Source organism: Mastigoproctus giganteus, chromosome 13, assembly GCF_048544385.1.
Source record: "Mastigoproctus giganteus isolate SK-2022 chromosome 13, ASM4854438v1, whole genome shotgun sequence".
In the NCBI taxonomy this organism is placed as follows: domain Eukaryota; kingdom Metazoa; phylum Arthropoda; class Arachnida; order Uropygi; family Thelyphonidae; genus Mastigoproctus; species Mastigoproctus giganteus.
Genome location: NC_143587.1, coordinates 139,431,328 through 139,449,822, shown reverse-complemented (window position 1 = coordinate 139,449,822; position 18,495 = coordinate 139,431,328). Strand labels below are relative to the sequence as shown.

The window sequence follows — 18,495 nt, the reverse complement described above, 5'->3', positions numbered from 1 at the left end:
TATTTGCATTTAGTGCATTTCTTATATGAATCACGTGTAGAATATATTTCCTAGTTGATGTCTGACAAAAAACTACAATAGCTTATAATTATTTAATGAATTATTATACTAGATTAGAAATTATCTTAATTGTACATCGCTTTAAATCATGCTTCAGAATTCAGCATTCCTTTTTATTAAATCGTATTGCCTTAAACAAAATTAAATTCAGAATCCAATATTAGTTTTGAAATAAATCATTCATAAGCATAAGATTTCAAATCATGAAGCTTATATTTGTAAGAATCACACGAGACCAGAAATTGTTTTTTTAAAAAAAATTGTTCAAAATATTTATTATAATTTTTGTACATCTGCATGTATTGTGCACGAACCATTTGTTCTACAAAAAAAAAAAAAAAAAAACCTGAAATATCTAATTTCTATAAAAGAAACGTAGCCTTTGCATATGTACACCTTGTACAATAAAATTCTTGCGAATAAGCCACCAATCACAAAACACACAACTATTATATACAATACAAAACCATATCTTTTATCACAAACGCAGAGACATGTGACCTATCAAAGCTCTTGAACATCAAATACAAAACAGTACACTATATTTACATTTATGTTTTAAGTAACACAGTATTTATGAAAAATACAGCGTTTAACAACTTGCTTGTTCAGTTTCCAGGCCTATGAATTTCTTAAATGCTAGAGAAGCAGTAAATACTGCGATATAATGCACTCAGTCTCCAACCCTAGGAATTCTTAAGAGCTTTAATAAATCTATATATGAAAACTCAACTCGGTCTTCGAAATCTGCAGGCTGTAAAAAACATTTTTTTTTACATTTTGTGCGTTAAATACTTACTATTAATTCTATATTCAAGAATTCGGGGGTTTTCTTCTTTGTTTTTAAAGGGCTATATTTATCCTTTTAAAAACCTTTCCTACAGAGAAACTGTACTCGAGCAGAACATTCTGTAAAATTATTTTTTCCTTAGAACAGCCTAATGTTTAATTGAAAAAGCCTGCCAATCGGAAATTTAAGATTTAAAAATAGCTTACTGCACTGTCGTTTATATATATATACGCACACTAAACGCTAGAAATAATACGAGTAAGGAACTTGAAGTATATACATTTAATTTCCATAGAATTTATCCAATAAGAAAATTTCCGTTTGAAATTTAATTATTTGTGCTTGAATCTTTAAGCAAAAATTGCTGCTAACTGATCAGAAAAGCCAGTTTATTTAGGCATTTAAACGTTAAACAAACGCTAGGAGAAACAACCTTTAGAAATACTCGAATCTGAAAAAGAATAAAAATGGATTTAAACCTAAAATCCATTGCAAATTTACCTAACTCATTTGGGCAAAATCGCTTTGAATAATTACGTTGAGACCTCAACATACACTCTTATTTAGAGCTTATTACTAACATTAAAAAGTATTTCTTCCAATGCTAGATAAAATATTCGTTAATTATTTTTGAAATTATGACATTTTAAAACGATCGCTATTTCCCAAAGTTTTAAAGCTGCAAAAAGTTATGGTTAGATTTATTTCCACCATGCAACATACACCAGAAATCTATATATATACACAGAAGTTTAAATTTTTAATCCACAAAAAAAGAAAGAAACCATAAAGATCGTCTAAAAATTCAGCAACAATTCAATTCAAGCAGTTTCTGCTTCATGGAGAGTACTTTTCATTACGAAAAGCAGATATATTCTTATCCAAATTATATACAAAAATACACTGGCCAGAGAGCACAAAATGTCTCAATATAATTACTTGAAAATGTTCAATGTACAGGTGAGTGATGAATAATTAAGATAACGAACTGCAATGGTAATATGCAGATGTCAGTTCAGGAAGATGGCGTCCTTTAAAAGAGAGAAATCATGAATATTTCTCACAATTACAAGACAGATGGCACTTTAAATTCAAGGAGGAACATCAACATCCCACTATTTGCTAAGCGTTACCCTAGATGACACTGTTTGCTATCATCCAATAATGCTTTCCTCCTTATTCTTTTCCATTCACCGAGTCTTGGCACACAGGTGACTACAGGATTATCCAAAATCCAGTTTCCTAAGAAGAGGAACTGTCCACTGCCCATCTTGGTTCCACATTTCAAGTGTCTGTGTAAAGAGATGTATTTTGCACCGTCGTCAAATACTTTCAGTGATCGGAGCATGGTTGGCTGGTTGTCCCGGTACACTTTAGTAGTCCTCACTAACAGTTCTGAACGCTGGAGATCATAATTGTGATACAGCGAGCTCACCGTTCCTTCTAACACTGAAACCAAAAAGAAATAAATATTACATTATATTTTATTTCATGATAAAACTATCATAAAAAAGCAAATATAATACGCATTTTTATACTTTTTTATATAATTGCTTGGTAAGTATCCCTTTATTCTACATGTAAATACACTGAGTGGCTACTTTATTAAGTACACTTATCCTTTTCATCAAATTAAGCGCTCCTTCTGAAACGACATCACTTGTTCGTACCATATAAAAGCAGGGGGGGCAGATACGCAAGGATACTGTACATGTTCAATTTAGTGAGAGAATACACAGAACGAAAGATTTAAGTGGCTCTGAACGCGGTATGGTAGTCAGCGCCAGTATGAGTATCTAGGACTCTACAACCCTTATGGAATTTTCACGGCACTGTGCTTTGGGGACATTAAAACTGAGCCAATAACCAAACAACATCCAACCAATGGCAGCATTCTTGTCATCAGATACAATTTGTTGATGCAAGTGAACAACAGAGGTACCGAAAAATGCATTTCAGGACTCAGAGTGTGACGAATGAAGTATCGCAGGCCGATGACAGAATCGGAATCTATACACACGGTACAATGGAGCGGAAAAACGTCTCCTGGTCTGACGAATCCCGATTCCTGATGATGGGAGGATCAGATTATGGCAAAAATAGCATTCCCACAGATCCATTTATCCTGTCCACTGTCAATAATGGATCCTTGACACCAGCAGAGCCACAGGTTACCTGGAAATTGTTTCTCACCAGGCTGCAGTGCATCCACTGCGAAATGAGTTCTTCCAAAAGGATAATGAGCCATGCCACAAGGCCAGTATTGCATAGAACTAGTTTCAGGTACATAAGAGCACATTCAATCTACTTTGGAGTGGCCTTCGCACTCAGACTTCAATCCAATTAAAAAATCTGGGTGGTTGTGCGGTAGAGATCTACAACCATTCAATTTACAACAAGCGTGGTAAGCAATTCAGGTTACATGGTTGTTGTTATTTGGTTTTTAGGACTAAGGCCATATTGCTCCGGGAATACGCGGTGGTCATTCCCTGACCTTTCCGCATCCTCCGTATTTGGTGGTGATGGGCTCGAACCCCGGTCTAATCAAGAAGCGTGCGCTACGCACTGCTGCTCCTTCCCACCTGGCCACGGAGGCTTACATGGACCAGTATTTTTGTGACACTTTCGTTACCTCGATCAGTCCATACAACGACGAATTCGGGATGGTCTAAAGGTTAAAAAAGGCACCTATTTGCTGTTAGGTAGCTATATCTAACAATGGTCATTTAGTGAGAGAACATGTCCTCATTATCTTTCTTTATTAATTAGTCGATATTTATACTTCTTACTTAACATTAGTTTTAATCAATGTTTCAATAATTTAACCCGTCCATGGATGTCACACTGATCCATCCCCCCCCCCACCACATACAGTAAAATTTAAGGATATTCGTTAACTTTTCATGCTTCTTTCATTAATTTTAAATACGAATTTCGGCATTATTTTAAACAATTTTTTTTCACTTTTACATTTAAGACAATCGACAAACATTTCTTTTAAATTAATTTCTATTAAAGTTTTTTTTTAGAACATTCAAGCAACGAAAGCAAATAGAAAGTGTGAATGGAGGTTGGCAAGATTGTACGAAGTTTGTCTACAAGACAAAAGTAAACTATGACACCATATCAAGCAATTTAAAAATAAATAAATAATAGGGGATTTCTTTTTCCTTCAAAACAAACTGCGATTGTATAAAATGATTGAAACTAAAGGTTATATATAGCAGATGTTCATATCCTGATAAAGATGAGGATATGAACATACCATGTCAAGCCCCAAGCATTGTTTCATGGTCTTTCTGAGATTTTCAATTTCAGATTTCTAAGCCTCACCTGCCGAATCATCTTGTAAAGCTTGCATGAGAACTCTGGGCAATTGTGGTTGTTCCCTTCGGAAGACAAAAACACCAATCCTCTTACCTTAAACCCTTTAAATATTTCAGACGGATTTATCCTTAAATGGGAGGAAGGGTGGACGAATATCCATACTAGGCGACGTTCCGGGGGCCACGAGATAATCTAGACTTTGTGACAGTACTGCTGTCTTTTCTTTTATCTCTCTGAAGGTCGGTGGCTAAAGCCCCACGTGCACCATGTCGTTAAAGGCATTATACGGACCATGATCGACAGAGCCTAACCGTGTTTACCGTAAATCTTCAATCCTTTCTGTGGAAGGGTTCAGAAAAGTCAAAGGGAAACATGGAGACCGTAAGAGTCTCAACGGTTTCTCCTAATCCTTTCTTTTTGTACTGGTAAAAGGTAATCCCCCACGTAAGCTCTCCCTCGTGCTGAACATAAATGTGGAATCCTTTCATTTCGAAGAAAACGGCTTTCTTCGAATAGAGGACTTACGGTATCCATCAAAATATTGTGATGGATGTGATGTATTCGATATCCTCAAAGAGGGGACAACGCTATTCTTACCAAGGCAGGTGAACGACAGCAATTGGTTTCGTAATATTAAGTAAAAGTATTTTAGTTTGCTCAAGGAGCAGTATAAATAAAAGGAAACGATATTCCTTTTATGAAAAGGTTCGGACATTTCTGTCAGAGGGAAAAAAAAGAATTTGCAACTTACCAAAATCACTTGTGCAGTATGTCTGTAACAGCTCTTCCTCTGTACAGGGGCGGCAATCTGAAAGAGGGGAAAAAGAAAATTCATCTCATTATGGTATAATTCGAAATTACTTTTAATTGACTAAAATCGCTATTTCAGGAAGTCTACTAATAAGATGCATACTAATTAAATGATCGAACTTAATCCACCGTTCTTGAATGTGTCGCACGTTCGTGTTTGAATCTATATAGCATCAGAAAAATATGCTGGCCAATTTTATTGGGCGCCATGTGCAATAAAAATAACGAAATAAATTATACAAAAAATTCATCGCAATTCCCTCTCCACTATGAATGCTGTCTTTCATGTAAAAGTTCGGTAGAAGGAAACTATTGTACCAACTAACTTTATAAATGAAACACTGCTACTATTGTGACGCTAGTTATGTTCAAACAGCTATAATTTCGACAAATCTATTGTGGTAATGTTTCTTAACGAGTTCACAGGCCTGTCTCATAACCAAAACTATTCTCCGAATTTGTCCAATGTACCTGGTGTCGCGTTCCATCGATATAACACCCGAGGGTATCAGCCGGGTCAGAGATAAAAAAAAAAAAAGGTCTGCTCTCTGGTATCCTATTTAAACCTCTCAATGTCCTACTCAATGAGTAAGTGTGAGCTTATTTCCTAATATCTCAGAATAAAGTTGTCCTGACTAAAAGAAGACCATCGTGGCATCTGTAATTACATGTCTATCTCATTTTCAATAAAAAGTGATTTTATTAATAAAGTAACTTTAATAAAATTTACATCTGCTTCATATTTTTGTCTAGAATACTGGTTCTATTTCATGGGGCATAATTCTTTGGAAGTTATAATTCTCTAAACAGAATTTTAGCGATATTTAACTTCATGATGTCATTATGACATTTGTGGAAGGCTCTCAAAATAGTTTCCTATGTACTGTATGCAAAGCGACAGATTTATTCTGTCCTTGGCGCTTAGAAGCACTATTCCTACGATACAAAATTACCATTTGGATATTAACTCTATTCAACGAATGTGAAGTCGGATCTTGGTCAGTGACTTCCTTCAAAAACAGGAGTCAGATCAACTCTTGCATCTAGGATTATCACAGTACCATACTAAACTGTTTTCTTAGAACAAAGTTGTTAACGCTATACTTCTTTCTCATTAATAAAACCCGTCTTTGATTAAATATCCATCCTTACACAGGCCTTCAACGTCACCTAAAATTGTTGCGCGACAAGTATGGTATTGAATACCAAACCGTTAATTCTTCAAAATTGACACACCCGCTATCAAATTGGGGACGGTACCATAATTACTTTCTATATAAAATGATTAATTCTATGGTTACCCAGGTACTAGATACTGTCAAGTTGAACATCTCGACTTGTCACTTACGGTCTCGCCTGATGTTTCCCCCTCCTCTTTGTAAAAGAAATTATGTTAAGCATCATTTGTTATAACGACACAGAAGTCAGCCGCACGTGGGCCATCTTCAGTGCTATTGTAAGTAACTAGGCGTGGATGACAAGTACAGTTATGGGGAAAAGAACTTTGTGGTCTTAAACTTGAATCGATTTATTTCTGTCTTTAATTTTAATGTTTCATCACTTTACACACACACCTAGGAATACTGAATCATACAAAGTCTAATATTTTGTATATCAGAGTTCTAATAAATCCACTTTCAGCTTGTTCTGATGCAGACTGGTCAGCAACATTCAATGTTTTATGGCAATATACCCGATGTTTCTTCACGGAAGAGGTTATTTATTCGAATTGATCAATTTATCCATTTACCAGGGATTTTTCGTAAAATATGGTAGATGGCACTATAATAAAGTAGATGCAACAAGCAAATCACTGTACCTTCCTTTCCTAACTTCTGTCCTTTTGGGGAAAGGGGGGTGTGGACTTCGATATTTATTTCTATTCTTATGCGCAACAAATCTCCAGATTCGTTTTTTACTTTACAAAAGTTTATCTTGGTCCTGTATACATATATTATGCTTATGGTATCGATAGACTTGTGCACCCTCTATATGAGGGAGTCAAAAAAAAAAAAAAAAAAAATACTAGGTCCTGTCTTTAAATTTTGAATTCAATCTTGAACTGATAAGGTCATTCGGAAAGACGCGCCATACAACAAGATTCCCACAAATAAAGGAAATCCAAAGAACTCACGGTTATAGTAACAGACTAACATAACCAGAGATATCAGTGGATAGTACAAGTTAAACCAATACCAAGATTACCACCATCACCACTGATAAAGGACCAGATCACAATTAACTCATAGTCCAATATTTCAGAAGGGAAGTGTATAATAGTTCTCTATAGGATTCTCCTCCAGATCAGTAAGGTATGAAAATATTTTAAAGCTCTTAAATGATATGCTATATATCTTGTCAATGAAATAATCACTAACAACACAGATACTTATATGAGGAAGTTTCAAAGCATTTTAAGCTCAAATATTTCTCGAAAAATCCATCCCCGATTTTACTGGCAATGTCAAGCAGCCTTAGTTGAACAAGATAAATTTTATTTGAAAAGAATGCTCTGAGTGACGTGTTGTAAATGGGTATATTATACAACAACGTAGCAAGTAACCTACAAACAAACAAACAACATTAAATATGATCCTCAAAAATCGTAAATTCCCATTCCCCCAAGGACTGCAGTGGGGGAAGCAAGGAACACAAAAACCTGGAGATTACAAGATAAATTAATGTCGTGTGGACATTAAACGACTTAATAGAGTCCCCATATTTCCTACTGTTTTACTTATCACGACACGAGTCACGAATATAGGAGATGTCATTGATATTCTGAAGGCAGTCATTTGTCTTTTTTTTTTTTTTTTTTTTTTTTGATGACCGTGCTAGGAAAGATAAGATTTTGAGGAGAAACTGGAGACTTGTCACTACGACTAATGAATACAAAACAGGATGCGAATGCCTTTAATCCTTGCTGTTATCGGTTAAAATATTTTGGTGTGGGCGCCAAGTTTGTGTTCGACTTTTACGATTTTATAAATTATAATGGTTGCCTAACCCTTGGACACTGGTTGTTAACTGTCTGATCAAACAACTGCACACCTGAGAGACGAAGTAAGAAAGAAACAAAAATAACAGGAAACCCGAACTATTTTTGAGTTTTGGGGGGAGGGGTGATGTATAGAGATACATGCATCGGTGGACAAACTGAAAATACTTGGTACCACGAATAAAAAAAGTCACATTCCCAAACGAGATGCGATATAACTTCACCTAATTAGGATAATTGTAAGGTATACATCAAGATTCCTAGCGAGCTGTATTTAATTTTGACCTCTGAACCGCAACTGTCAAATAACAGCCGTTTCAATTAGCATACAATGCCTCTAATGCAAGAGAAGTATTTTTAAACGAGCTCTCACAATGCTTTCCAACAACCGATCTAACAAGATTTCAGCTAAATAGAGGATATAGGCAAAAACAAAAATCAAATGTTTGGTCACTGTTTTCCGGGTAACAGCGACCCAGGGTATACCCCTTTAATGATTTAGGAATTTGAGAAAGTTTTGCAGTAAAAAAAAAAAAAAAAAAAAAACGGGCATTAACTTGAATGTTCCTGCTTAGAAAGGATTTTTAACATCGGAACATCAAGAAAAATGTATATGGTAACAATGTATGACGCATGAATACCACGTTAGAAAAATTGATGTCCAAAAAAAATAATCTCAAATTTTGCATACCAGTAAACAGAATGTAAAATTGGAGGTATAAAAAAACCTACCAATTTTAATAACTTATAAAAGTTTATTAAAATTAACATTCTCGCAGCATTTCCTGGATTCATGTTGTGGTTCTAGGAATACGACTCAAGAAACTCTTACCATTTTTACCTATAAACAACCAAACGAATGACTCAACTAATTCTAAATTCTGAAAAGTCAAAGCTCCAGGAAGTCATAAAGGCTAAATTGTGAGGATACTGCTCTATATCATACTAATCTGAGTGGGAAGAATTGGAACCGATCCAGCCACATCTCACCTACAAACACATGCCCTTTCATGGATGACCACCTAAGAGGAGAGTCAGACAAAATCAATATCATTCTAAGGCACTTTTACGAGCTCTACTTTAGGCAATCCTTAGAATAGCAGTTAACACAAGATTAAATGAGGCGAGGATTCTCGATATTCCCTTTTCCTGTTACAGTAAACCATCGATTTTGCGAATTAACGAAAAAAAAATCACTGACGCTAGGGCGTGCTTGTGAGACAGGGAAAACGAGAAACGCGTTACCATCATTGGCTTCTATGAAAAAAGGAAGCTTTTTAGCTCCGACTGAATAAGGTTTTTACAGGAAACACTATAGGGTCACACCATTAGGGACCATGATGAACTTGGAATGTGAAGTTATTTTTACGTGGAATAAAAAATAAAATAACCTTTCATGGTCTGAAAATTTAATTGCGCTGAAGATAAAATGCAGTCCAGTACAAGTTGTCTCGAAATAAAGTTTAAATTTATGACGGACGACCCCACCCCATTAGTCCGTAAAAACTAGGGTTTACTGTTATGGTCAATGGTCATTCCTAAAAGCAGAAACATGTTTTTTTATTTATACTGACCTCAAAATTCACTAGTTTCTCAGGTCTTCGAATGTGTTGAACACAAAGCTATATTGAACTTGAATAAGAAACCAACCTAAGGATTCCAATATACCGAAAGTTCACTGGGAAATTAAGCCTAGTTTCATCGTGGAAATACCTGGAACTGTGTCTAAATCGGATTCAAACATTCTATCATGTAGCCCAAAACGAGACCGAACGTTTTAATGAATCTGATCATATACATAGTATAAACTGAAATCTGGGACGAATTAGAAGAAATAAAATAGCTGTTTGTTTGTTGTTTGGTTTTTAGGAGCATTAGCAACTAAGGGCATATTGCTCCGTATAAAATAGCGAATAAATCTCAATAAATACGCATTAACTGGATGAAAAAAGAAACAGAAAATGAAGCAAATTACGAGATGTGGCTAGTTTCAGAAATAACTACAGTAAGAGGCTGTAGCCACCAACCATAATTGCCAATTCATGTTGTATAGCGTCATTACATCTACGGTTAGGGCTGTCGTAAGTTGTCTGTTTATTGCGTATCACAATATTAAATGTGGTTTTTGCTTCAGAAAAGTAAAAAATAAAATTTATTAGTGAATAAACTTGGAATTTCTGATTAAGTTGATAGACAACTTCTGCAGAAAGTCACAAGTTTATGAAAGTCTGTAATGTCGAATGGATGAATGGGTGGCATAAGCGATTTTTTTTATCTTATCTTCCTTCATGGATTAGGCGATCCGCCTGTTCCGATCTCGAAGAGATCTGCCCATCTTTTCTTTGGTCTTCCTCTCTCTCCTTCCTTTTGCTCTATATGTATAAGCTAATTTAGGGAATCTATCTTCCATTCTTTCTACACGTTCTTTCCATCTTTGTCTATATTCTATAATTTTTCCATTAATTGAGTAAATCTTTAATTTCTTTCTAATATTTACGTTTGGTATTTTATCTAATTTTGTACATCTTTAACATATCTTAAAAATTTCGTTTCTGCAGCTTGTATTCTATTAATGTCTCTGTTTCGGTATCCATGTTTCAGAACCATAAAGAAGTGTTAGTATTGCCATTACTTTGTAAAATTTCAGATATTGGCATAAGCGATTTTTTAAGGGGAAAAAAAAAGTAGTCTATGACAATTCCAGATCGGGCCGTCCAAGGCCAGCGAAAACAAATTGTTAATTGGAAGGAAATCGCTCTATATGAAACTAATCTGAGTGGAAGAATTGGCACTGATTCAGCCACCTACAATATACATTTGTATATTTTCTTTCGTGGGTGAAAACCTAACAGAGCCTTACAAAAATCAATACCATTATTGCTCAGGACCCTGGGTGTGCCAAGCCCAGACGTACCAGATGGGAGCCCCTGGGGTTCATGCTAAGGTTGATCAAATAATAACTATCAGAATGGCATTATTCTGAGAGCACTAAGATCGATGTTTGCAAATGAGTTCCAGAAATGCATCCAAATGTGGAAGAAGAGAATGGCTTTATTTAGAGCTGCTCAAATGAAACCCAATATATTTATCGGCTTTTATTTTGTTCTGTTTCACTTCAGCACTCTTGATTTTTGGGTGCTGCATTCCTTTAAAAAAAAGACCTTAGAAAACTAATGAATTATGCGCACGTGAATAAATAATAATAAAACTAAATTCTGGCGAAATTAGTTGTGTTTTCTTTCATCAGAAAAGAGAACTTATCTAAAAGTTTCACCAATGATTTTTGTAGTCATATTTGCATAATATCATGATAACATCTTATCCGCGACTTATTTTTTGAAATCCAAAAATAATTTGTACACATTTTTCCCTTGTTTGGTTTTCCTCTTCTGGCATTAAATGCTTAACTCCATCTGTATTAAAATTACTTAACTTTTTTTTATCAACAGCTGGAGAATGATTAAATACAGCCTTTATTATATCTGATGTGTAAATAAAGAGTCCCACAGAAAAGAATGTCTTAACTTGAGTAAAACTTCACTGAACGTTCCATGTTCGGAACTTTCAGACCTTGAACTTTGCATGTGACATAATATTTCTACTTAGAAAATAATAAAAAAAAAATGAAATAACCTTTCATGGTCGGAAATATTAATTGCGTTGAAGATAAAATGCAGTCCGGTACTTGTTTGATACACCTCTGTTGATACACTTCACTGCAACAGTGTGACCTTTGATCCGGGGTCTCCTGGAACAGGACGCAAATGTACGTCGACGTTAGTTTCATCCCATTCCCTACAGACCTCAAGAAAAGATCACCCGCTGTTACTTCTCATTCCTCCATGGCGGGGCGACTGGTGAGAGCCTCAACACACCAAACTGGTTTGGCCAGGAGAGGTCAGCACGTGCAGGTTAATATCGCCACGTCGGAGGGCGAGTCGGGTGTAGGTGGAGGGAAGGTTATGTTGGTCGTAATTTTATCGTGTAATTTCCGAGGCTAGGTCCACGGGTCATTACTTATTCCGTTGTTGAGGCTAACCGCGGAGACGGGGAAAGTAATAATGGTTCCATAGCTCACCGCCCTGACGCCATCTTGTCTGTGAGGTGCATCATAATTACATACATGCGCCCAGTCTAAGGAACTTTACTACGATTCATACAAAAGATGAAAATAATAAGAGACTAGTTTCGTGCTTCGCGCCCAAAATTTTTGCTTTTGTGCAGTCTTCTTGGGCTTGGCAGGTATAAAATCTAAAAGAAAGGAAAACTACCTGGGGTTGGCTTACGTTGGACAAGTTAACCCGCAGAGTGAGATCATGTCTTTCTTTCACGGTGAAAGACTAGGATTGTTAGCGCTTTATGTTCTTTTCGGTAATTTATATTCGCAGCCAAAACTAAAGAAAGAAAGAAAAAGGTGGAGAATGAAATTTCGTAATTTAGTATGTTTGGAGTGTGGTATGTTGCTTTCGGTTATGTAAGGGCTTAAGTGACTGGCTGGGCGTTGTCGTCAGAGATGTTTTAGGAGGTTGGAAACGCATTAACCTTAAAAACCGGTACCTCCCCACTTCTACTCATAAAGAAAGATGAGCTAAGAACTTGGTGCAAGGTGAAACAACAATCATAGCTCAAAATTGAGTTTACACAACGTCTGTTGAGGTCATATTGTATATTAGCGAAGGCCAAAAGGACGCAAGGAGTAATAACGAAATAAAATAATGATAAATATCTTGTCTATATAACCTGTATTGCTCTTATATTGTTCCACCCACTGACAAAAATTCGGTAATAAAAAAATAAATAAAAAATTTGATTTAGCATACTTTCCTCAAGATAATTTAGTTGCCAGCTATATCCTACAATATTATTTAAGTGGAACCACGGTAGTATATTTGATGAATCTAAGACTGTTGAGTGAATTTGATGAATCTTAGATCTTTTAAACCATAAAAGTTTCGATATGGAATCGAATGTAGGCCTTTTCAACTATACCATACAAAAAGTAAAACGCACCATGAAATATTCATTGTAAAATTTTTGTAGGAGTTAGTAGGGTTAAGAAATGCTGAATTACGAAGGAAGGGTGGGAAAACGAAGCCGATTTCATCGTGGACACATGACATGCCGATTCCTCGTGGTCCTTATGCCTATATTAAACAATCCTACCCTTCCACCGCGATTACAATACTTCACGTTCAAGACTTTAGAAGAAGTACCCGAAGAATACGAGAACTATAAAAGACTGATGCGTATACGAGTTGACAAAGCCTTATTCGTATACAGAAAACTAAGTCTGCAAATTGTGAAGAGTCACTAAGAGTTGCCGTGGGCTCGAACTTCAAATAAACAGCACTTCTCCCTAAAGAAAAGTATGTCGCTATTCATTTATGACGCGTGCCATTACACAGACAGCTGTTTCAAAGATAATTTCCTCCTCGGTAGACAATTCTTGACAAAATATTTCCACAATATGAGAATTTCCAAACAGTCTCAATAATTCAAAACTGAAAAATTTATGGCAAAGGGATGGAGCAGGATTCTGGCATACAGCAGATATAAATCTTTCATGTACATAAGCCTCATATATGACAAACAAAGAGCAGCAGTTCTCCTTTGGAAGAAATGCTGCTTATTTTAAGTGCAAGACTGAGGAAACTTCTGTTTCTACTTCCTTTGCAATAAGAGATATATGCATTCTGTAGCTAATTTGGTTTACATTTAGCTACATACTCAAATTATATATTTCTTACTTAGAACTCTGCAAGTACCATCGGGTATTATGTTCTAATAAACAACTCCAAGCTCAAAGATAATGATAGTAAAATAACTAGCAGTTACCACTAATTTGCAGTATGAAAACCATCTTCATCTGATCTAACTCATTTAATCTAAAGTCCTGTTTATGGCGCGTGTAAGTACACGGGTAATATTTTAACACCCTTATGGAACAAGGCAGAAATCTTAATGGTGAATTCTGTGCTTCGTATGTTGACCATGATGTTGAAGATACGTACAGTCAACCTCATCACTTAAATGCGGTATTCTATCAAATTTGACATTAAGCAACTTTTGTCGCCAGTAATCGGCCTGATTGTGAGATATCGAATTTGCTCCTTGTGTTCATGTTTTTACTAAGTACTGATGGTATGCAGAACTCTACACACAAAACTCTTGAAGAGGCAACCTTAATGAAAAGTTAGAAAGGTTTAGAAAACTTAATTTCTCACCATTACTGAAAGATTCTCATCTGAAATACTTCTGACAATGCTCGTACTGTTCTAGGGATACAATTTTGCTTCAACGGTACAAACAGATTGATTATTAATATGTAGCGAACTGGTACAATAACCAAGTACCCCTAAGTAAAAAGGGGTTCCTAAAACCCAATTTTGCACTGGGTTTTCGCAAGGATTTGCCATGCCAGTGCATAGCACCTATGATCACTCCGTTGAAATCGCCATACTCAACCCCTGGTCTCCCGTCTTCTGTATATTTCTGGAGTGAACGCAGTTGCAGTTCATACTTACTGCAGACACGCAGATAGTAGAGACATGGTTAATTTTTCCCAAATCCCAGGAATGTCCGTTAGAATATGCTTGTAACAGATTGTGCAGTACCTTGCGTATTTCATGTATAATTTCGTTATCCAACAACCACAAATTTGGTCTTATTAACAGAATATCCTCCAATAAATTGTTATTCCAGTTGCCAATATGATAGAAATAAATTTTAGTCCAGAAAAGCTATTTCACTCTCGCTGGAAAATTCAAAACAGGTGTGGCCAGATGAAGCAAGTGTGGGCGGATGGTCCTTTCTAAAATTCTTTTTCTCTTCTTCTTCGTTAAAAGAACAGAAAACACTGTCAAGGTGAGTACTGTCGTTCTTAGTGTTAGGAAAAATCCCACCTTTGCCACCGCAATTTATTGGAATCGAAAAAAGAAAAATAAATAAACGGTTCCAGCTTTTTTCCCCTCCCTCTTTTCTTCGGCTTCCGTTTTACTCTGTCCAAAAAAAGGAGGAAATCGTTTTTTTTTCTGGATACCGTTTTCGGTTCGATGCTACTGTTTAATATCACCACCAGGGATCTGTTATTTTTTATTATTATTTTTTTTTTTATTTACTGCTACCTTTGAAATTTTTGAAAAAAGTTATAGAAGACAATCGTAGAATTTACTGATTCACCATCTGTTTCCAGTGGACACGAGTCTGTAACTACAACAGCAACGGAAATGAAAGCATAAAGTCATCTGTGACAGACAAAGTTTAAAAAAAAAACAAAAAAAAAAAACACACTACGTGGCAATCAAGTATTTTTAATTCACGTGGGCATTTCAGATTTTATCCTGCCGGAATACAATTCCAGTTGGACAAAATAGCCATGGCGAATTAAATATCCACGCATCTTATATTTCTAGATTTGGCAAAAATTATATGTAGCGCATTAATGAGGGAGGGGCTATTTTACGGCACACACAAACGAAAGCTCCAGATAAGGATTTCGCACAAAATAAAGGTGTGAAAATCTAGGCCGGTTACCAGAAAGCAAATACCTCCAAAATTGAGCAGTCAATTATCCTTAAAGTATGTTACAGAATTTGGTTATACCAACTGCAAGTATGAAATTTGCATAATGTTAAAGTTAACTGACCGCATTTTTTATATTAATTTTTCAAATTCTGCTGAACAGGCACTGAAAGGCTTACAAACACATTTGTTTCTTTATTATGTGCGAAAAAAAAAAAGTCATTCTGAGCAATCTGCAGGTTTTTTTCTTTTTTTTAGAATTTGAGTGCGCGCGCGCGCTATAGTACAGGTGTGATGCTTCAATAAACGTGACCCTCAGTCTGCTAGCAGTAACGGAGGCAGGTGAGGAATGCTAAGTGAACCACGCTTCTTTTAACATAAAGATTCTCAAAGTAGATTCGTTTCACTGCAAAGGGAGCACTGGAAGTCCTAATCAAAAGCATTCTTTCAATATACTGTATTCCCAAAACTGTAATCGCACTTTTCAAACTCGTATTTATGTTCCAGATTTGTCAAATTCAAATTCTGTGAGCACCCTGCTCAGTTAAGCGATCTTAAAACCGAAGTAGTCAATACAAGACTACTGACAAGCGTGCTGGAAAAAACCAACGGTTCAGTCCATGTCAGCCACTACTAGTTTAAAAAAAAAAAAAAAAAAAAAGCCGTCGGAGCATTAATTATGTACGGAAACGCGATCATTAGTAACCATGGAGACTTCTACAGACTACTTTTTTTTTCGTGGCGAAACCTAGCACAATGTTCTTAAGTAAAAAAAAAAAAGTGAATGACGACAGGGGACAAATACAAATGATAATTTAATTAAACAAAATATTAAGTGTCTGGTTATTTATATTATTCAAATCCATATGGGTTTTGGCAACCTCCAGAGAAAACTGGAGGGTGATAAAAAATAATAAATAAAAGATATTTCGTTTCTAATAATTCTGAATTATTAAAAACCACTAGGTATCAGTTGATTATCGAAAAGAAAAAAATAAAAGCTTATTTTTTTCTTTTTTATATTTTTAATAATAATTCTGCAAACTATTTTTACATAATATAAAACAGCGCTTATTTTTATAATAAATAACTTTTTTTATAATAATTCTGAATTATTGAAACCAACTTGGTTTTTCAGACGATTATCGAAAGTAAAAAAAAGCTTATTTCTTACAGTTTAAGCGCCCTCTAGGAACTGTTCTCATGCAGGAATTAAAACACCAAACAATGTTGAAACAGCCGAACTGGAAATGCAGCTGAGATTTAAAAACGTCACTGATTCGATCTCTGGTTTTCTACATTCTGTTCATTCTACGATTACATTTCCAAAATCTGATTTTAATTAGACAATTTAGCGCAGAATGGTGTGCATTATGCAATATGTAAAATGCACCGAAAACCATGGAGTGACATAGGTCTGATTAGAATCATCACATATTGCTTTAGAAAATATAATCGGGCACAAACGCACGTAGTTCATGAGTAGGAAAGAGAAGTTTATAACTGAAGATAAGTCAACTGTTACGGAAGAGTCAAAGGCAGTTCGTATACATGGTCGTTAATAATATCATTTTTATTGTATGACGAATCATGTCAGAAACAACAACAGTACTGAAAACATGGAAAACAAACAACCGGAAGTTCACAGAATTAATCTTATTTAAATATAAGATTAATTCTGTGTATAAAAGATTGAACTAATTTTTTTCCTAAATTGAGAAAAATTAAATTACTTTTACTTAATTATTCTAAGGGCATTCTAAATATATGCACTATGAAATTTAATTAAAATCTTACTATAGCGCTGTTTATTAAAAAAAAAAATAAGTCGAATTTCTATTTGCCCAATTTTAATGAATAAAACTCTGGCACGTAAATGTTTTTAAAAGAACCAACATGAAATTTTATCAAGGTCTTTGTTGAGAGTAGACTTCCTTACACGCGCGGCTGGCCATGCTAGATTTAATAGTGGCATAAAAAATTGTCTCCAACTATATAACCAAAAGCAGACACGGCTTCAGAACGTGGTGGTGCTGCCTGAGGTTTGCTGGGACGCACCCTTACGTGATTCCTCAAGAAAAAAAATGTATGGGGGAACCTGGCAAGTGTCAGGAATACAATTAATCATGAATCTATCGCAGATTATATTCCCCACTTTTATGCAAATATAATGTAGGAATTGAAACGATTCGACATTGCTCGCCTTAAGCCCAAGTGAAATAAGAAAGATAAATCTCTCTCAGCTGCTGTTATTTAAAACAGACAACAAGGCAGATAAAGGCCAAGATGTTTCGGTATATACAGTTTGCAAATAATGTGCTTCTATTATCAATTTAACTGTTTTGCAGTTAGAAAACTCATCAAGCCCTCGCCCACGATATAAAAATAAACTAAAAAAAAAAAAAAAAAGTTTTCTCAAGGTCCTGGCCGCACGATGTGGAAGAACAGCTACTGAAGCCACCGTGTTACGCGAGATCTTCTCAGCCGTAGGTGTGTGATAAGAATTCACCAGAAATAACAAACTCAACAGATAAGAGTGGGCATGTTTGCCATATTGTGAAGTGGCCAAATACTCAAACAAGTTTGACCTACTTCCAAAAGTAATCGACTTACATGCCAATATCAGGCAGAATCTGAGTTGGACAGACCATGTAGGCGACTAACCAGTTCGGCTAGGTCACGAAAACTGGGAGAATCGAGTTAGGTCTGAGCCTGGATCAGTAGTCTTTTTAGTAAATGAGGTAATAATGTAACTAATAACAGAGCTAGTAGATCTCTGCGCATCTCATACAGAATTTAAATTTGATAAATCCATAATAATCACTTAGGGGCCAACCAAAATTACATTAATATGAGGTGTAACTGAACCTGTGCATAATCAGGGAATCGGCCATCAAAGCCCTCAATTATGCCTAAATTCAACGGTTAATACAGTAGTATATGTGTAGTCTTCATAAGAAGACATCAAAATAGATACTGGAGGAGGAAA

General features: G+C 35.6%; 1 protein-coding gene across 1 annotated transcript in view; it reads right to left on the bottom strand.

Annotated features, from left to right (window-relative positions):
- Positions 1-1,653: 1,653 nt before the first annotated feature.
- The window catches only part of LOC150076486 (meteorin-like protein), a 31,631-nt gene continuing 14,789 nt past the window's right edge, over positions 1,654-18,495 (bottom strand). The window contains exons 3-4 of the mRNA XM_090387457.1: positions 4,929-4,985; positions 1,654-2,299 (exon numbers count right to left, since the gene is read on the bottom strand). Coding sequence (XP_090243583.1) covers positions 1,980-2,299; positions 4,929-4,985 — 377 coding nt within the window. The 3' untranslated portion in view covers positions 1,654-1,979. The remainder of the gene's footprint in view (positions 2,300-4,928; positions 4,986-18,495) is intronic.